Here is a 21,225-nt window from a genome sequence, read left to right as displayed (position 1 = left end):
AAGCATTCCTTCATTACACCAGCTATAGAAAAGCAAAGGGAAACATCAGCATCTGGGTGTAGTCGACTACAAAAATACTCCTCTTGATTTTTCTTTATTCTCTCTACACAAAATGAAATGCGTATCTTACAAGAATTTTAACATAATCATATTGCAATACAAACATGTTGCATTTAAACAAAGTTGTTTGAAAGCTTGGTTGTACATATGAAAAAACATCTAAGTATGAACTGGATTTTAAAAAAATAATCCTAAACTTTGTGATTTAAACCAGTTAACCAGTTATGATTGCTGTAAGGTAGTTGGTTCAGGCAGCAGGTACATCACACAAAAACTGCTGGTGAGAAATTATTTTTCTTTATTGGGATGATGTTTAAATTTTTAAATTTTTTTACAAAACACTCTTCTACTTACATGTTTCAGTGATTAATTGCACTTTGGAATTAAAAAAAAAAATAAATTCATCCTCCCATTGGCAGGTTGCATCAGCTTTGGCTGGAATATAATAGCATTCAGATGAAAGTACCCTTCCCTTCTTTGCAGGGACAAGTTCCATAAGCTAAAGGTGGAGGAATAGGTTCAGAAAGCAAGGGCTGGAAAACTGAATCTTTATGGTCAAGTTGGAACACAAGGGGTTTTTTGGTTTGTTTGTTTTAAAGATGGGGTATACTTGACAGCTAGTTGTTAAACACCCTTTCTGCAAACTTACATAATGATATAAATAAAAATATTGCTCAAATTGACCAAATTCTCCATCGTGTGGTTGTGTAGCTCTATTAAAAAAATAACCACTCAAGGTTCAAGAAAGTTCCATTTCACTTAAGGTGTAAGTCTGTGCACGTAGATTTCTCTACCAAAACATTTTCCAGCAAGATCTTTTGCATAAGACCACATCAATCAAAAAGTTCCCAACACAGAAATGCATATACTATACTCTACAATTCTATCTTATATAAAACACAGTTATAACCTTCTGAAGTCAAAACTTGTCAACACATCAACCAGTTGCAGGCACGGCTTGAGTTCAGGGTTCTCAATTGTCATCCACCAGTTGTTTTTGTAAACTAGAAGACATTTGAGAAAACAGTGTTAGTGTTTTTTAGGAAACTCCGGTTCCCCATAAACAGACCATTTCCATTTCTGAAGATGACAATTTCCAATCAATCAATACTGATTTCAAAATAGGGAAAAGCATTTCAATTTCTTAAGCGAATGAGTTGTATACACAGACAATATGATTCACTTTAATGAAGCTGATTTCAGCCTAGGGAGAAATCTCAAGTCCAAGAGATTTCTTTTGCATAGGTCCAGGATCTGCCCCAGGCCACAAGAGTCAAGTATTATTTAAAGGGCTACAACAGTTTGAAAAGGAATGACCGCAGGGCACAGTCCTCACCTTTCCAGGTACTCCTTGACGTTGTTGTAGCCGTAGAACTTGGCCAAGTGGATGAGCACACCCGTGGCACAGCGCCCGTCCTGCCGGCGGCAGTAGCTGCAGTTGCACACCCCGCGACAAGGAGGACAGATCCAGGCCTGCAAGGGGGTGAATGTGGGAGGGGGGTTGAAGGCAAGCCATGAGTAAGGTTATGTTCGCTTTCCTGTTGCTCAGACAGACGAGTATGGCTTCCTTACTGCGTGATTGTTCAGGGCAAGGTTTCAAAAGCCTGAATCAGCCAGCCAACCAGCCTTGCTAACACCTTCCAAATTCCGCTGGATTAAAGAAATTATTAAGTACTACCTTGTTGGCTTGAACACTTCTTACTCTGAAGACTCAGGCTCTCTGATTTGTTCAATATTAATTTAAAATCCACTAACAGCATCTGTAATGCCTAATGATAACTCATCCTATGTTAGGCTGACCATAGTGAACTCCCCAGAAGGTGGGTATCCACCATGACAAGTTTCTTTGGCTCTGCCCGCTGGCACAGCCTGATTCCCAAGACTGAATTACCCAGCACGTACATGAAGCCAGGCATCTCCCAGCTGCTCAGCAACAGAACAGAGAGTATAGCAGCCATTGCCACACTGGGCCAGCACATTGGAGCTGTTAGCTCTTCACTGCCCTTCAGAAGAACCCAGAAGCCCATGTCTGAAGCAGAGGCGGGGGAGAGGAGGTCCCAGAACAAGCTGAGCACAGAGCAAGCTATTCTGCTGAGAGGTCTGCACAGCCATCTTGCCTCATTCTCTGGCAGCAGCCTATGCTCTCTCCTTGCTCAGTGCCTTGGGGGACAACAGAGAAAAGGGAACCAACCCTAAAACTTTCAGGTACCCTTCTCCTTTTTTCTCGTATTTAAAAATTAGAATCTAAAACAAGGAACCTGCTTTGCATGCCACGTTACTGCGAGCATTAAAAAAAGGGTACATTTTGGCATCTTTCTGAAAGGGGACAGATTCCTTTTCTTAAAAGCTCTCACCCTTTCCCTCCACTATCTGGTAAGCAAGTGGAGCTTCAAAGCATGAAGCTGGATGGATTGTAACCCCGGTTCAGCACCTTCCACTTGAGTTCCAACAAGATCAGCATCAGTTGTAACAGTACTACATATCTTCTCATGGCAGAAAGCTTTGAACACCACATTATCTTGAGCATATACTCATCACAGCTTACTAACAAAACCATATTCATTACACTTTCTTTTCAAGCCCAAGAAATGATACTTACTGGATCAAGCAGTGCTGATTTCACATCTTCCCCATATCGATTTCGAAGACATGGTCCACAAAACTGCCCCCTTACTCCTCCACAGCCCTGGTTGCGACAGATTGTCTTTGTATCAATTGTCTTTTGTCGACACTGGTGGCAACTACTACCCTAAAGTTGGAAAGGAGGAGAAATAAGTATGTATGAAGGACATCTTCAATGCTTGTTGCCGAACTTTCCTAATACATCTGCTGATAGCAAAGAACGAACTTCAAACCAAAGTCAAATTCAGCAATGAAAACCTCAGTAAGAACCCTAAGTTCTGTTATTATAATAAATTATGGTAAAAGTTAACTGGAAAGATGTGAGGGATTTTACAGTGACAGCGCCCAGCCTCAGTTGCATTGAGAGTCTCAAACTACATGAATGTCATGTCACAGTTGTGATTCTGTCCTCTACCTAGGAAAGAGCTAAAACTGTTCAGAAAAATGACCTTCTGACTTACCTCTGCAAATACAATGAAGCATAAAATATACAGTAACCTGATCATCTAGATCTTTATGACAATTAATAATACCTAAATCTGGTGAAGGAAAGGAGGAGGACTTCCATCAAGAGCTTTGGAAACTACCCAACCCATACAGAAATGTTGTTTCCAGGGGGTACAAGGAACAGCAGGCATCACTATTATTTAATGGTACAACCACCACAACATTTATATTAAGTGAGAATGAGAGATAAAAGGGATGTCAACTCTTACCAGTGGTGAGTCATAGCTACAGCAAATTCCACTTACTTAATAACTCTATGGCAAGAAAGCACTTATTTGCAGAAGCAAAAAGCTGGTGGGGCGTATCAACCAGCATGGGCAAGCCCACAGAAGCCTCGCAAAGCTTCCAAGTTGTGCTTGTGTAATATAATAATGCAAAGCTGCACTCTTCAGAACCTCAGGAAAGCATAACTTTTAGCAAACACCAGATGAACTGTTAGGAGACTTTCAGTTTCAAGCAAATGGACACACTAAAGAAAACAGCAGCCACTTACTAGAACTTTGTCATAGATTTTGTCTTTAACAGTGATTGCAATGTTGTCCAAGTCCTCCTCAGTAATATCTTCTACTCGACGGTAAGAGGAATACTTTGATGATCTCCTCCTTTTGCGCACTCCACAATTGCCCTGCTAAACAAATTTATCTCAACACCTTTTGTTTGGTGTCATGAAGACTCTGTCACCACACTTGGTGACAAATTCTTTCATTTATCATGTGTATGCAGTGTAGAGGGGGCAGACTACAGGCTCATGGACCACATGAAGAACAGGGAATAGTTTCCAAATCATCACCGCCTTTCTCTCCCTCTCCTCCCTAATCTTTTCTCTGGTCCATTAATTATTTATTCTTTTTATATGTTCCTCCTTCCCATCATTGCTACTTCTATTTCCACAAATTCCTAACATGTTTTTCTGCTACTTCTTTTTCTTTGCGTTCCCTGCACACTTCCACTGCAACTCTTCGCACTCCATTTCTTCTCTTTCACAATAAGGAAGTATAACCATCTGCTTTCCCATACTTTGCTGCTTCAATATCCTAGCATGGTCTCTAATTGCTTTCTCCAATGACAATCTTTGATGTCCTGCAAAAATACCTTCACTGAAGTTTTAGGTTAGTCTTGCCATACCCAGCCCTCTGTTATATCCTGTTTGTTATCTGGAAGAGAGCCCTGTACTCACTATTAAGCGCTCTTTTGTTCCCTTCCAAATATCAATCTCTTTGACCCCAATCCATGGATTGTCATTATGCCCCTCAGAGTTCAAATCTCACATACAAGTCTCAAGTGATCCTTAGCCTTCTGCCTACCCCACACTTAACATCCAATTTGTCCTTCAGCCTAGATCAGCTCTGATCTCTCCAAAATAGTCGTTTACCAGCCCAGGTTCTCATTCAGTGCTACTCCATCTTTTTTAATAGCCAAGTTCCCTCTATAATGCTTCAACTATGCCGAGCACTCATTCCTACAAACAGGACTGGGATCCAGCCTGTGCAGATACAAACTTAAAGAGTCTTCTTCATAAAGACTATGCAGTAAATATAACCAAGGCAAATGACCACCATAAGCCAAGGGAGGGAAAAACGAATTTGAAGAAATGGGGAAGAACAAAACCTGCAGCTTTTGAATGGCTAGACAGTATGTGGGCAGTTTGTTGGTGCAGATTCCCTTCATTTGTTCTCAGTTCGGCTGTATCACTCCTCTCTGTCTTCCCTGTGCTATTTCCAGAGAAGGATCTTTGCTGTCACCTCCACCAGCCCCACTGCCTTGCTACTCGAAGGCCTTCCACATTGTGGGCTCTAGTAATTTTCAGATAATGAACGATTAATAGACCATAAGTAAACTGCCTTATTATGTTTGGACAACACAGGTCACAAATAAAGCCCAGTTAACGGATGAAAGATGAGGCAGGAAGGCCTGAACACAACTTCTTCTGTAGCTAATCCCAAACCAAAGGTTCTTACTAACTTTCTGTAGGATGTGATGTCTGCTCTAAGTGCTGGCCAACAATTTAAATGTTTCCTAATCCCTGACTGCTGGAGATATCAAAGTCTGGCAAATACCACACTGAATCTCTTCTTTAAGAGGTTTTGTTGTCTATAACTATGGAAGCGTTCTGCAAATTTGACAGCTGACACAGCAAAATTTTCCAAGGCAAATTTCTCTGGCGGACGAGCATTTCTGGTTGGGTTCATGCGACGTGTTATCTGGCCTTCAGAAAATGTCCTCCTTGGGATTTTCCTCTGTTTCTAGAAAGAGAAGAAGATTCCAGTAACTGTCCTTTCAGTTATGTTTGTAGTGTTAAACACAAAAAAAAAAAATCAAAAAATGTCTGTTCCAGATCTATACTATTAGGAATTAATTTGTTCTTCTCCCACTCCTTATTTGTTAAGCCAAACTTCACCAATTTCTAGTATATTTAGAAGTGTTCTCCCCACATGCTATACCTGTAAAACACCACACTTTCACAGTCAAATTCTATTGCAATTAAAATCACAGAACTATACCAAAATTTTATGCATGGCATATTAAAGTAGAAGCTAGTTCTCACTGTTCTTCAGCAGCTAAATGTTTTAAATTTTCCCACTATCTGAATATACCTTCAAAGAATAATCCAAATTCCAGGTTATTCTCTTTTTATATTTTTCAAATTGAACGGGCATTAATAAGCTGCTTCTCCTCCTTTCAGATTCCTAAGACCTGGAAATTACTAGGAGGCACAAGATATCCTCTTCATATTGTCACACCTGCAAATTACTGCATGATTGAATTCATGCCATAGAAGTCCTGCATAGACACCTACCACAAAGGCAGCTACTAAATCTGACCCTATAAACAAGATGTAGGAAGAAGCAAGTCTGCTTGCTACCATACTCTTTAGTTATTTCCTTCAAAAGAAGTGAATGGCACATTACAAGGAGACCGGCTGGAAGTCAAAAACCAAGTGGAAGAGTTAACTAGAATATGCCTGATGCCCTCCCCCTTCCTCAGGTGAAGATACAAAATAAAAGTAGCAGGCTTACATATGTATTCAAAGGATCTTTAAGTTTCTGTAGCATTTAACTAGAGCTAGCAAGGTTCCAGCCTTTCAAAGACTGTATGATTTGGCTTCACCTTTTCACCTGACAACCACCACACCAGCATTCCCATACAGGCTTCCCAAAGACATAGCCCTTCAATTTTTCCTCAAATCTCTTCGGTTTATAATATATGTGGAAAAACATTACTCGCTATAGAGAGCCTAGAGGGGTTCTGCTCTGCTTCTAGCCAAGAAAAGTCAGTTGAAATAACTACAACATCATTCCAGGTTCATGTTGAAGTGGCTGAATTTTGTCAGCATAGCTCTACTGGAAAGTGTGAATTTTAAAAGAAAAGCCTGCAAGAGGGAAATTAACAGGGAAGTTAACAGGATCTAAACCCACAGGAAAGCAACTATTCTTCCTTATTCCTACATACACAGACATTTGTCTAGCATCTCAACTGTATTTCTGGGGCAAAAATGATAAGCATCTCACTTTGGTCTCCATATTTCTTTATAAATTATCTTACAAAATTCCATTTCCTCGCATAACCTCTGGTACTTAAATATTGACCAGTAACAAATCTATACAAATAAAGTGACCAAAACAAAAGAAAACTAGAACAGACTTCGTGAAAGCATTTCATCAGGAAACACGTGAATTCTAAGTCTGGTAAAAACGACTGTCACCCCTAGCCAGTACCAGAGACTTACCGAAGGAGTCGAGGCAGGTGTTTTCACTGGGAACAGGTCGGGTATGGAATTCAGTTCTGCCAACAACTGGGCAAGCTGAAATCAACAGTGACGGCGCATTGAAAACTCACTGCAAATTTGCAAATAAGCAACACCTATCATCCACTCTTCACATCCACTCCAAATTATATCTAAACACATGAAGTGCGTGAAACCTTTCTGGAGGCGCTTTAAGTGGGGCTCATAAAAAGGGGTTCATTTATCCCTGAATGAGCAAAACTCCGCAGGCAGTACTACCTTCACAACTCCCATGAATTCTTACTGGGAATTAGAATTAGCTAGAATTAAATCAAATCTTGTCAAAACAGCACTGAAGAAGAGCATTACAACATGGTTACAATATCTGTGACCGATAACGTGAAATTCACAGTTCACAGGACAGGAGAGAGAAAAGGAAGACAGGGGGCCCTTGGCCAGAAGGCTGTAAGAGGCTCTCCGTGGGTTATTTTACTGCATGACTGCTGACACACCTGTGCTTTTTGCAAGGGAACTCAGAGTGTCCCCCTTAAGCAGTGGCACTGCAGCAGGGAAACTGCCCATCATTTTTCAGTGGTCCTTAGTAGCAATGACTAGGAACATCCCTTTTTCCAATCACGACAGCTAGCGCTGATTTCACAAATGCTGCAAAGCACAGCCAGTAATGCTGCATACCCATTGCTTTGTGCAGACACACACAGCAACGTGGGTACACGCTCATTTGCAAAGTCATAAAACAACTAAGCCCCACTGGCGGTTCCTCTAACCGTGGCGTATGCAGTATCAGAAGCACTTCAGCAGGACGACCTGTTGCGCCACATAGGAGATGTCCCAGAGGTACATTTCAACAGAAGCAGTGTCCGACAGGTCCAAAAAAATACTGACCTGTTCTGGAAGGCCAGGATGAGGCTATCTTCTGAAAAGCCAGCAACAGCAGGCTGCTAGCTGTCTCTCAGACCGCCACACCAATCATGAGGTTAAAAGCTGGATACAGCGTTTCTCGGTAAATACTTCAGTGTGTCATTTATTAAGAGCTATTTAATGTCATTACAGTACCGCAACTAGGATGCCAATGAATTTTGCAATGGTTGAGCTGGAAGGAATAGTGGAAGGTGAGAAGGGTGGAAGAGCAGCAAGACCAACACAACAGCAGGGAGTATACAAGACATTAGAAACTCAGGTACAAAACTAAAGCAAGTTTTTACGTGGGAGTGGCAGGCCCACACATCCAAGAGGTGTACTTGAGCCCCAAGACTGCTTGGAAGCTGCAACTTTTTCTGGAATATGGTAAAACTGAAGAAACCACTGAGGACCCAACATCAACTCAGATTTGCATGGCAGCATGATAACTGAAGAGAGCAGGTGGCATTTTGGACAATAGAGGAAAGAGCGTTAGGGAACGATCAGTGTCTCTCTTTTCCACACCTACACGCACACATATACACAGTTTCAGTAGTCATAGAGCAAAGCATAACTGTAAACATCACATCCCACACAACTGAAAAATTACATTTATCACCCTTAGCAGTTTTTAGCTGGCTTTCCAATCAGTAACTGCAGCAGATCTGTCAGACACAAATGAAAAGCAGAAACTCTACTGTGCAAATGACACCACAAACCATCTGAAGGAACCAGCTGTTTTCCTGACATGTTCTGAAAATAAGACTGCAACGTGGGCATCTGTAACTTTGTTCACATCCACATACAAAATATTTCATTCAACTCTGGTTTTAAACTTGAGCAGGCTAGTCCTACTTGAGGCTATTTTAGGGGTAACTGTCTGAGTGCTGATGGTGCTGTAGGGTTTTCCCAGGTAGAAAAATCCAAACACAAAGCACCATGAGATTTTGCCCAAAGTCCCAGCACAGCACTAGCAGGGACCCCAAAATTCAAGTGTGCTGAAGCTAAGTACTCAGATGTAAATGTCAGAGAACAAAGCACCGCTCATAGGTCTTACCATGGCTTTATTTTCTTTAATATTCATGGCTCTCTTAAGCAGAGCACTAGAACTTTCCTCCTGTGTCTCTTTAATGTCTTCTTCAGACTTTGAAGCAGAGCTCTCTAGTTTGTCCCATTGCTTGCAGCTTATTTCTTTTGAAAGAGGCGTGAGGGATTCACTGTCCTTTAGAGGTACGTTAGAAAAATTCTCTTCAGGCACTTTTTTCTCAGACAACTTTTTGGGGGGAAACTGCAAGGCAACACGAAGGCCAAAGCTTCTTCTCTTGGGGGAAGCTTTCTTCTTTGCCTCTTCCTCCTCTTCTTCCTCACTACCCAATAAATTATCACGTTCTTCATCACTCAAGTCCGACTCCACTGCCTAGAGGAATGGAAGAATCCCACGTTACATTATTGGCCATGACGTGAGAAAGGTAATTTTTAAATCACTAATTCTAGGCAGCAGTCTCACCACTTGAAGGTACTGTCATAAATTCATCTAAATCAACAAACATTTTAAAAGTTCACAGAACACAACTTCTCCCAAGATGAACACAAAATCCACATATTAATATTGTCCAGGATACAGACATGGCTGTCTTCAGAGGAACAATCTTGTCCAGCAGCCAGTCTACAAGCAGGGGAACTTGTTCTCATTTCTAATATGTGATGTTACATTAAATAAAGCTTTTTTTCTCTTTTAAGATAACACATATTGTTCTTCAGCATAAAGAAAGAATGTCATGGTGTATCAGAAACACTCCTACTAGAACATGAGGTTTACACAGAAAAGACAGAAAAAAAAGAAGTCAACATATACATTCATGCCTTTACCAGAACTCCTTTCTTGTTCACATCCACCTCGCTTGAAGTGAAGCCTTCAAACACTTCCGTTTCAGAGTCAGTGTCTTCAGTGAAAATCTTCTGCAGTTCTTCAGTGAGGTATCTGGACTGAAATCGAACCCCCTGTAAAAATACCGGTCAGTAGCTGTGAGAGACAGTCAGATTCAGAGTAGTCACACACTCACAATAAACAGGTTCTGAGGTTGAAGCAGGTACCAACTAGATGGTATATAATGTGAAAGCACTTTGCAGAGAGCCTGACAAAAGAAAAAAGCAGACAGTCAGACTTTCAGCATCAAGTTATTTTAACTTAGCAGGATTTATTTTCCTCATTTTGAGCGCAGAACTTCAACTGAGCTGCTTCTTGCAGGGGAAACTTTCTTCTTAACCTCTTCCTCCTCCTCTCTTTCACTGCTACCCAACAAAAATAAACCATCAGTTTCCTTATTAGTAAGTTATCATGTTGCTGTGTATGTTTCTTCTGTGTGTAAAAAAGCAGGCCTTAAATGGCTCTGTACTGAAGACCAAAACCAAACCACAAGCACAGTAAGAAAGAGCCCTCCTTTTTTCATTTAGCAGTGGAAACACCGCTCTGCCCTGGGCTTGCTGCAGCAGTACTCACAGCTCCTGGAGATGGAGTCTGCTTCTTCTCACACTGTAACACCATCACTGAAGTGACAGATACCAACACAAAACTTGCCCAGAGCTTTGAAAAGGCCGACTAACATCCCTTTGCCTTCCAACTGCTTAGCTCTCTCTGTTTTAGTGGTGCAGTTTATCATTCAAACATTTTGTGTTCTAGGATACACAGATCCCAAATTTCTGTTTGCAGACTAGGAAGTAAAAAGCCCGCGAAAAATAAACTAAGATCTCATTAAAACACTCTTCATGATATGCACATTACGTACCAATTAAACACAATGCATTTACTAAATCAGAAATATATTTCCATACTTCTAATCAGAATTAGTAGAAGACCATCTGTCAATTTGTCCCTGTTAGTCTCCTGAAAGACTCACAGATTCACAGATTGGTAGGAGTTGGACGGGACCTCTGGAGATCATCTAGTCCAACCCCCCTGCTAGAGCTGGATCACCTCGAGCAGGTTGCACAGGATCGTGTCCAGGCGAGTTTTGAATATCTCCAGAGAAGGAGACTCCACAACCTCTCTGGGCAGCCCATCCCAGTGCTCGGTCACCCTCAGAGTGAAGAAGTTTTTCCTCACGTTCAGATGGAACTTCCTGTGTTCCAGTTTGTGCCCATTGCCCCTTGTCCTGTCACTGGGGACCACTGAGAAGAGTCTGGCCCCATCCTGTTGGCATCCTCCTTTTAGATATTTATAAGCATTAATGAGATCCCCTCTCAGTCTTCTCTTCTCCAGGCTAAACAGCCCCAGCTCTCCCAGCCTTTCCTCATATGAGAGATGCTCCAGTCCCCTCATCATCCTTGTAGCCCTCCGCTGGACTCTCTCCAGTAGTTCCCTGTCTGTCTTGAACTGGGGAGCCCAGAATGGGACACAGTATTCCAGATGTGGCCTCACCAGGGGAGAGTAGAGGGGGAGGATAACCTCCCTGGACCTGCTGGCCACATTATTCTGAATGCACCCCAGGTGGGTTCATAACTCATTCACGGTGGGAACATAATCCATGGTCACAACACACCTGCATCTTGAAAGTCAGCAACATTCACTTCAGTTCGTTTCCCCAATTTTCCTCTGCTATTTCTCCCTCCCACGCAAGATACAAAAATGACCTTTCATACGATGCACTTGCTAAATATCTTTATTCTTCCTTTCAATTCCCTCCCTTCCCTGACTTTAATTACACACTTCTTTAGGTTAAGATAATATCTGGTGAAAAATAGATACAATAGATGAGTGGAAAAACTTAGAGGGGAATGGGAGGGGGGAGCTACTGCATATGCTGTTTCTTTACACTTAAACATCTCCTACAAATTATTATGGGTAATTGGAATGAGTTTTCTCTGAGCAAAATTACTTTATTCTTTTGTTGATAGCTGCAGTGCAGCTGCTTGAGAAAGGAACAAACACAATAGGGAAGTTACTTTAAAGTTAAATTGCATTTCTTGGAGGGAAACTGAAGTTTTTATGCATTCTGTGTTTTCACTAAATTCCACAATGAAGGTTGGGGGGGCGGGGAGAATAAGCTGTTTGTTAGCTAAAGTGACTAAAAACAACACACCTAGAGCTATGCTGTTACACCTATGAAGAATGGTCTACACGGGGTAAAATGCCTATCAGGGATACCTACAGGAGAAACAGCTGAAACTCAGCAAAAGCGCAGAGATTATGGAAGCACGATTGCAGAAAGCCCCAAGGTCACTACTTGTTCATGTGTTTGCGCATCGGCATCCAAGGGAACACTTGATGCACTAACATCCTATTCACCACCCTGGCAGGGCAGCTGCCTTGCCTCCTCTCCCAACAATGTCCCACCAAAACCTTTTCGTTTCCTGCACAAGTACCTATGGTCTCAGTGACAGTGGTGGTTGACATCATAAATGGATGGAACTCAGGATAAAAAAAACCATGGGTTTATTGTACCATTTAGTGGTAAAGGAGTTAAACTCAATACTGATGGAGATTTAAAATAGTTTTCAGCTCAAGGGAAACATAGGAATGATGAGGAAGGCTGCAGTGACAGCTGTAAATTTCGAACAAGTCTCACTGGGATTCCTAGTAGCGCATGTTAAACTAACAGTACCTAGCTCTTCCACAGCATTTTTCATCAGGGGATTTTAAAATGTTTTGCAGCAAAGATCATTATCATAATCTCTACCTCACAAGTTGGGAAACCAAGGCAGAGAGAAGTGAAGTACGGTGCCTGCAGTCCCCGAGCAGGCAGCAGAGGCAGAACCTCGGGCTCCCTCCACCACCATCACCACCAACTCTCCTCGTTGATCCTTCTTCACACTCCACACAAAGCCACAGATAAAAGAGCAAGCTACCTCCTGGTTTTCTGAAGTTACCCGTACCGCTGTCTAACAACACAATAACAAAACAATTCAGAGCCAAGTATATTTCATTACTTTTAAGCCATCGTCTTCCTCCAGAGAGACTTGAGGCTCTACTCCCAAAGAGCTTCTACACTTTGTACAAGCCTCTCACCTCACCTACGAAGGCTCAGAAATAGCACATACTTGTCCAAGCCTCATTCTGTCTGTTCCCTTTGCTAACACTAGCCATATTCCTTGTCTTCAGCAACTCTTAACGAGGTACTGACCTGATGGAAAAGAAAGAAAAAAGAAAAAAGAAAAAAAAAAGAAAAAGAAAAAGGAAAGAAAAAAAGACAAAAATAAAAGCAAAAGAAAAAAGAAAAATTAGAAAAAAGAAAATTAAAAAAAAGAAAAAAGAAAAATTATTAATGTAACAGAAGGACTCTTTTGAGAGCACAGCTGACAAGCGTATCTTTTAGCACATTAGCCCCTATCATTCAAGTATGTAATTACAAGCTTCTAAAAGACTAAAACCTAAATTTTCTGGCCGCCAAGACCACACACCAGTTCTCTTCCTTTCTTGTGAATTCAGCTGGTACTTCCAGCTACAAAGTCAGAGAGTGAAAAACATCAAATCATTCTGCCGACCCAAGCTACTTCACCATTAAGAGAGCAGAGAACCAGCAAATGTCACAATCGAAGCAGGAGCTGATGGTTTCTGTGCGTCACCACCACTAAACCAGCAGTTTTAGTGCAGAAAAAGCACTAATACAAATTAGTGCAGAAACAGCACTGATACAAATTTCTGGAAGAAATACCTTGAAGTCTGCACACTGACAAACCCCATCTATTACCATGCATTTCCACTGTCTTATGTATCCAGAGCACACCAGCCCAAGATGCTAATTCTCTCTCTCCTGTTTGCTTCACTTACTTACTTCACTTAAAACTCACCTTCTAATGAAAACCATTTTCCTTATATTATGGAAGACTTTTTAAAAGCAATCACCAGAATCTAGAAAGGACAGCAAGTTTGTTTACATTTATTTTTAATATGAGGACTGCAGATTATGGGGTTCGCTGCGAGTTATGGCTCGCACGCAGCCTTGGCACAAGCTCAGAGCACTAATGTACTGAAATAGCATAACTGGGCCACGGCAATCCATTCCTACCTTTTTTCCTGACTCCGGGGAATCAAAAATAGCATTGCTGTCCTTTGACAACAACCTCTGTCTGGAAGCATCATCCTGGAACCCAGGAAAATCTTCATTGTCACTGGGGGCATTAAAAACATCAGCCACTTCCTTGGGTATCTGTTTCTGATTCAAAACGAGACAGAAGATACGAGTCAGATAAACCAACTTAATACGAAAATTAAAATTGGCAACAGTACAACTTATTTTTATACTCCTATGCAAGTACAAATCTGTATCACAAAACATGCTATGCGTAAACTGTACCTCATTTCGCTAAACTCCGGGAAATTCTGTACAGACGGTTGTAATCCCTGCATACAGACTCCAGATTTGGGGTTAGGAAGGAGATGCGATACGCAGGGTGTTTAACTCCACACAACAGTATTTCTCAGACGTAGAAAGTATGTGCACGCATCTTTGCAAACACGTGCTCAGGGCACCTTTTATCCATGGTGAAACCCACCATCACTCCTCCTCTTACAGACAACGATGGCTCAGAGGTAACACATCTTCAAATATAACGCAATGCTACATAAACACAAAGAATCCTTACCATTACCTATAACAGTACCGTTACATATTTTAGTAGACGCTTCGCTAGGTCCAGAAATAAAACCAATGCAACTCATTCTCTGTCACCAGTATTGCTGCAGAGCTTTTACTGTGACACTCGGTAAGAAAGTGAAAACCCATTTTCACCGAGAACATTTCTCGTTTGCTAGAAGCCCACAATGTAGCCTGCCAGGAGGAAGCACTGCCAACGGCACGCAGTGGCACCTTCTAAGGTGACCAAGGTCACAACTTCAGAGTTCAAGAAGCCCAGTCCCAGCATGGAAGGAGACTCGTACCACCGGAGGTAACCATTCCTCCTGGCCACATACTTCACCAAGCACTTCGGATAAGCCCCTCCACGTAACAGACCGGTAAGGAAGCCTTCAGACAGCTCCCACCTAGGCTGCTTTAGGATTTGGTGTACGGAAGGACAGGATGAACAGATCCAGCCTTAAAAACCGAGGTAGAAGGCATTTTGCCATGTTTCAGAACATGTTTTTACACATCCCAGAATCATTTGCAAAGCCATTCTGCCATTTGCAGAAATGCTCAGGGAGAACAGTGTTCAAATCTAATTGAACAGTATTCAAGATCTAATTGCGGCCTTCCAGTACCTGAAGGGGCCTACAGGAAAGATGGTGAGGGACTGTTTATGAGGGAGTGTAGTGACAGGACAAGGGGTAATGGGTTCAAGCTGAAGGAGGGTCAATTTAGATTAGATGTTAGAAAGAAATTCTTTACTGTGAGGGTGATGAGGCACTGGAACAGGTTGCCCAGAGAGGTTGTGGAGGCCCCTTCCCTGGAAGTGTTCAAGGCCAGGTTGGATGGGGCTTTGGGCAACCTGGTCTAGTGGAGGGTGTCCCTGCCCATGGCAGGGGGGTTTGAACTAGATGATCTTTAAGGTCCCTTCCAACCCAAACCATTCTATGATTCTATGATTAAATCACTCACCAGCATGTGGACATTTATCTTCTACATCCCCAGGGCCACGTGTACACGTTGTGCGCACAAGCCTCTGCCGTTTGCCGTATGCTAAAGCTGCACGCGGATTTCCCACTGCGCTCCTTAACTCTCAGAAACATGAGATCAAGAGCTGCCTGAGAGAGGCCAGTTCCTTGTCCGAAGGAGATGGTCTCCAACTCTGAATGTTCAAGAGAACATCCCTGAGATGAACTCCAGAACCAAGAGCAGCCTGCCCTGGCCCACTGTCATAGACAATCAAGAGTGCTCGTACACGGCCCTGTATGATGATTTTTTTTTTTATTTGTGCCAAGGCAAATGGCTCAAAGAAGTCTCATTCTCCAAAAAAAACCATTGCTGACAAAATTCCACTTTTTTATTCCCTGACCCCCACATCTCTTACAACCAACAGCCAGAATCCGGCTCTGTTGCTGTGATGGAATTCGCTCAGTACAAAGCAGCGTTAAAAATGAAGCATTATGCATTTTAATGGAAAAACATACAAGGAGCTGTGAGCCTCGTTGTTATGAATAAATTGCTTCCAGGAGCTGCTGCATTAGCTCTTGTGCTATTGTACAGCCGAGTTAGCCACTGCTGTGATTACTGTATGCCTAACTAATTTCTTCTTCTTCGTCTGTTACTTCTGCATCTGCGCCAGAGGAGCCGTTACGGGGGTGTAATTACTGATTTTGAATGGGGGGGGGTGAGAAAAAAAAGTACTTACCCAGTAGAAGACCTTTTTTTGATCTTCATGCATTCCCAAACACTAAGGTACTGATTTAAGTAACTTACTGCAGAACTTCCAAGATTTTTAGTTTGTTGACTTGCTCCCCACAGCCCAACTACAAAGAATCCCATTCAGTCATTGATGAGTCCCCATTTCACCGAAAGGACTTAGGTTAATAACAGAGAACACCAAACAAATATAAAGCAGACCTACTCCAGGAGTTTAAAAAGAGCACCCTCATGACCAAGCTTCCTCACTGCTGGTTTTTCTACACCTGAATTTCAGTATTTCTACACCTGATATCACAAGTCAAGTTTATTCCCACCAGAAGTCCACTGCCATCAGAGGCCAGACATTAGATGAGCTTGCACCAAACACCTCTGCCACGATGGGCTGGTTCTCCGTTACTTGGTGTGTAGTCCTGGAAGCCACAGACATTTTCATTGTTAACTTGCAATTAAAATACATTCAGAAACTGATTTATAATCAGCATCAGAGCCTAGCATTTTAACTTTGTCAACAAAGTAGCATATACCAAGAAAGAAAATAAGTGTTTACCTAAACACAAATATAAAAATATTAATCTATTCTAAGCACTTGAAAGATACAGGCACTTCAAAAGAGGATCTTTTTGCTACTAAATCCCTAATAAAGGCAAGAAGGCAGAGAGGTGATGAATATTTTCAGCTTGCTCAGGGAAAATATTTCAACATGAACAGACCACAGGTTCAGACACAGTGGTCTGCTGAAATGCCGCAGAGATGTGAGAAATACAGTTTTTTGTAATTGGTATTTTTAAAAGACAAAATACTGAAAATCTAGTAAAAGCTGGAAATAATTCACAGCTGCTGAAAAAGTCAAAGTCTCTAGTAGGACATTTTATACCTGCTGAGCTCAGTTATTTTTGCACAGAAAATGCACTTGTTTTAAACACCCACAAGGTACTTTTCAAAAGCAGCAGAAAATATTCCCTGCTAAAAACAGCACACAATCCAACAATTACAGAATAACCAACCCTAACCATGTTTTTTCAACAAAAGATCAAAGTTCAAGACATCCCCATCCCTCAGTTTCCCCTTCTAGAAATTTGACAGAACACTGCCAGCACACCCAGGAACGCACAGGGTTTGTCGTTGGGCTGTGCGGAGGAGAGGTACCGTTCCTGCAGAACTGGGAGCAGGCAGCTCCTGCATGTCTGTAGGGGCTGGCAGACCCGTCACTGAGGGCCAAGGGTGATGGAGACAGAAAACGAGGCCAGGAGGGATGTCAGACCTGTTTCGGCGATGCTCCCGCACTCACCACATGCATTAGGAAAAGTAACACGCCTGAGGTCCCCATCGGTCAAAACAACATTTTTCCAAGTGCCTTCCCCATCAATTCTACCTGCCATGTTAGGCAAGGAGAAAAAAAAAAAAGCCTGGTGTGAGATGTTTTACTTTCTACGTCAACAGAAGACTTCTCATGTCTTAAGTGAAAAAGCAAGTTTCCTGATACCAAAGCCAAAACAGATGCAACGTGCCCTTCTGTAAGGCAGCGCCATGGCAGGCTGCGAGGACAGAATGCTTGCATGCACACATACCTGCAGCTTCAGTGGGAAGCATCAGAGTTATTTCTATGCCATTGTCAACCATACTTAATTTTTTAACAGGTATTTGTACATATCATTTCCATTGTCAGTTGTCACACTAGCACATTCTTCTCTGACAATGATGGAGCAGAAGAACATGCTGTGTGAGAAAGCAAGGATAGGTGTAATTCTCTATTTTTGCTCCTACCATGAAAAATAAAAAAACAATCGGTTGGGCTGTTTCCCCCGCATTCAAGTTTACCCAATGTATGGACATTCCTATTTGAAGCAGAGGACACGTAATTTCAGTAATGCTCCCACTTGCTCCTTATGCATGTCAGTCAAACAGAAATAATCCCAGTTTAATCTCAAATGCATATTCACACAAACCAAACTGGTGCAAAAATCACACCTTCAATGCACGCTGGAAAACCTTTTGGCTTCTCCCGGGCTTAGTACGCCGGCAAGCCCAAGGCATGCCACCCACGGGTTACAGGCACTGGATTTGGCTCACAGCCCCGAAATAACAACCAAACAGGGAAGCAGGCCAAGGCTGACAATTATGGGCAGCGCTACAAGAATAAAGGGCCCCAGTCAGAATGCTGATAGGTGCCAAACCAAAAACCCCAAACTATTTAGAAGTTGAGATCCTGGTCCTTCCACTGGAATCATAATGGCGAACAGCATTGTATGAAAGCTTAATTTTAAACATCATACAATCGTGTAAAAGACATGGCAGGCAGAGAGAGGCAAAGTTACACATTACAGCGTGGAAGGATCACACAACTAGACACATGGTCAACAGGACTGTCAACATCGTCCAACCAGCCTGAGACCCAAGAGCAACAACCTTCCCCTCAAAAAAAATCTAGGAAGACAAGGAAGATCCCAAATGATTCTGGCAATTTCTCAACAGCGTCAGAGCACAAAAACCTGAAACCTTCTGGGCAGTGAAATATATTCGTGGCACAAGTGGCAGCAGGGTGAAAGGCAAGTGATAAAATGAGGAACAAGTGATAAAATGAGCAGTCATCACACAGCTTTATGATCTTCACAGGGATACTTTGATTCCACCAAAGGTGAAGATGGATGATGCCTGAGCCTGTAAAACTGTCACAGCAACAACTCCTGGGACTTGCAGGGTGGTTCCCCCTGCCCCCCACGAAAAGTTATGGTAATTTTCACCCCAGTCGACCTACTGCTAAACCCAAGTACTCCCTGAAATTTTAGTAAATTCAGCTATTTTCAGAACAGCAGAGTATAGCGTCTACATTGTTTTATTTAAACTGATAATTCAATAAGCTAAAACCCATCAAGCTACTTTATCCTAAAAGTATGCCCAACTATAATAATCACGTGGCGAGTCATTTAAAATGTTACCTTCCACAGGCAACATCTACCTGGAAACCATCCCCTACTTTTCAGAGACGCTGATAATAACATGAATACCAGCGTGTCGGCATATGAACGCAGTCCAAACACTCTGTCAACTGCTACTATCTCTTCTTTTGTAATATCTAATCTCTCGCTGATCCAAACAGTAGTAAGAGCTATTTCTGAATTAATCCTGCATAATTCAAAAGCATCCCTTTCATCTGTGGTGGTGTCTAATTGCTTTCCGAGCCCTGGCGTTCCAAGCAAAACACTTTTGTACAACGCCACAGGCACACGATGCATCTGCTCTTCACGTCTGGACTGTCAGCGTCCAGGTTTTTTGGGTGCTAAAGCTCTGTCAGCCAGCACCCCTTCAACAAGCTCCGTGTACTGAAACTGCTGTGCAAGGACCTTTTAAATTAGACCCTGGGCTGGGAAATGGAACTGCAGGTCTTGCAATTCAAGATAACTTTGTACTGCTGACTTCCTTGGCAATTGCTTTCAATGGGGGCATGTCAGCAGATGACCCATGACTTCAGAGACGAGGAAACCTCCACCACCATGTCCTCCTGGCCCAGCCAGGACCAAACCCACTGCTCACCAGCGTGCCACGAGGAGGAGCGAGAGCCAGCAGAAGGCCTTGCTCAGCCAAAAAACAAGCTCCCACGAGAAACAGGAGAGCACTGAGAAAGAGAGCGCGTCCTTCTCCCTTTGCTGGGCCTTAAAAGAAACATGATGTACAGTCATTTAGCTGTGCAGTAGAAAGGTGCGCAGCAGATAGTACGAGAGGCCTCTCCTTAAAGCACCACAGGTGAGAAGTAAGTGCCATTCACTTCCGTTGTGCCATGTCAATCAGGTTTCTCCCAAACTGTTTTACAGTGCCCTTATTTCCACTCAGCTGATGGAGAGCCTGAGGCCATACAGGACGAAGTCCCTGAGAGGACAGATGTCCTAACAAATGTTTCAGTGTTTCTACAACCCTCCTGTTCCACAGAAACCCATGTAAAGCCCTAACCTTCCATCAGCAAGAGCTGATCGAGATGCTGACTTTCTCCTCCCTCCCACCACCCCGGAGACCCACCATAACACCTCTCCAGACTTGGAACCGCACAAGCAGCCTGATGCATCCAAGCAAATGCCCAGCTTGGACCAGACCGGAGTCGGGTGCACCGATCAAAGCACGCCTGCGTTTGTCCCTAAGCCTCCAGCCTCAGCAATACTCACATGTATTCACGCAACTCAAATACGTGTTTGTGGCATGGCGGCATTTCCACAAAAAAAGAGGACAGAATTAAAAAAAAAAAAAAATTTAAAAAATCAGCTATTTCAAAAGTGACATCCTCAAGCTTACAGAGACTAATTAATTAACAAAGCTCCTCCCCAATAAGCTAAGCGCAGCCCATCAGCCTTTATTAGGGACGTTGCAGGACCCAGCACCGCTGGAGTTTCCCCACGCCGATGCCGAAGCCTTAAAGGCGGTTTCCACCCTCTCTCCCCGGCGCTTTTGCAACCCCGGAGCCGCCGCGCCACGTGGAGGGCGCCCGGCGGGACCGCGGGCCGCCGCGCTCGCCGGGACCGTGTGTACCGGGCTGGGACCGCGGCGACGGCGGCGCGGGGGTCGGAAGAGCTGCCCGCCGCTGTCGGCGGCGCCGGGATCGGCGCCGCCGACAGCGGCGGGCAGCTCTTCCGACCCCCGCGCCGCCGCGGGGAGCGGACAAAGGCCGCCGGGAAGCGGAAAGCAACCGGGCCGGCGCCTTTCCCCCCGTAGGCCGGCTTTGCCCGCCCGCTCCGCGCAGACGGCGGGCCGCCTCACCTTGCCGCTGTTCGCCGCCGAGCCCGCCGCCGCCGCGGCTGCTGCTGCTGCTGCCGCCGCTGCTGCCGCCGCCCCCCGCCGCCGCCGCCGCCGCCACCCGCGCCGCACCATGGCGCGACGAGCCGCCCGCCCTGCAGCGGGAGGAGGAGGAGGAGGGAGGAGGAGCGGGGGGCGGTGGCGGGGTGGAGCCGCCAGCGGCGGCGGGAACGACGGGATGGGGACGGGGCACCCCGTGTGGCCTGGCTGGGGATGGGTAATAGCAGTCCGGGTACTGCTGCGGAGCTCCTGGTCCTCTGGGTCGGGTGGGTGAAGTGAGTGCTTCCCCCCCTTGGCACCCAGCAGCTTCGGTTCTTCCCTACGCACGGCAGCAAC

At 43.8% G+C, this 21,225-nt stretch overlaps 1 protein-coding gene across 2 annotated transcripts; it reads right to left on the bottom strand.

The window, feature by feature from the left end:
- Positions 1-341: 341 nt before the first annotated feature.
- On the bottom strand, positions 342-20,979 carry CDCA7L (cell division cycle associated 7 like). 2 transcript variants are annotated; one of them, XM_054817094.1, is made up of 10 exons: positions 20,854-20,979; positions 13,837-13,983; positions 9,701-9,832; positions 8,889-9,248; positions 6,917-6,991; positions 5,247-5,432; positions 3,683-3,817; positions 2,660-2,809; positions 1,397-1,533; positions 342-1,064 (listed from the first exon to the last, which is right to left on the bottom strand). In XM_054817094.1, exons 1-10 carry the CDS (start codon positions 20,962-20,964, stop codon positions 1,034-1,036), a joined length of 1,464 nt encoding a protein of 487 aa, XP_054673069.1. In that variant the 5' UTR covers positions 20,965-20,979; the 3' UTR covers positions 342-1,033. The 2 variants fall into 2 exon arrangements, with proteins under 2 accessions (XP_054673069.1, XP_054673070.1); XM_054817095.1 differs by having other exon boundaries at positions 3,683-3,814.
- Between the last annotated feature and the right edge of the window lie 246 nt (positions 20,980-21,225).

This window comes from Grus americana, chromosome 2, assembly GCF_028858705.1.
Source record: "Grus americana isolate bGruAme1 chromosome 2, bGruAme1.mat, whole genome shotgun sequence".
Classification (NCBI taxonomy): Eukaryota; Metazoa; Chordata; class Aves; order Gruiformes; family Gruidae; genus Grus; species Grus americana.
Note: the sequence above shows the minus strand (reverse complement) of the source record. Positions and strands in the feature narration are given on the sequence as shown.

What these genes read in the sequence shown, in the direction of transcription:
- CDCA7L (XM_054817094.1), bottom strand. Translation starts at nt 20,964, where the DNA reads ATGGTGCGGCGCGGGTGGCGGCGGCGGCGGCGGCGGGGGGCGGCGGCA. An exon ending in TTAAAGAAAATAAAGCCATG is followed by an intron (nt 6,992 to 8,888) that starts GTAAGACCTATG and finishes TGTTGATTTCAG; the next exon opens with CTTGCCCAGTTGTTGGCAGA. An exon ending in CACCTGCCTCGACTCCTTCG is followed by an intron (nt 5,433 to 6,916) that starts GTAAGTCTCTGG and finishes TTCTCTTTCTAG; the next exon opens with AAACAGAGGAAAATCCCAAG.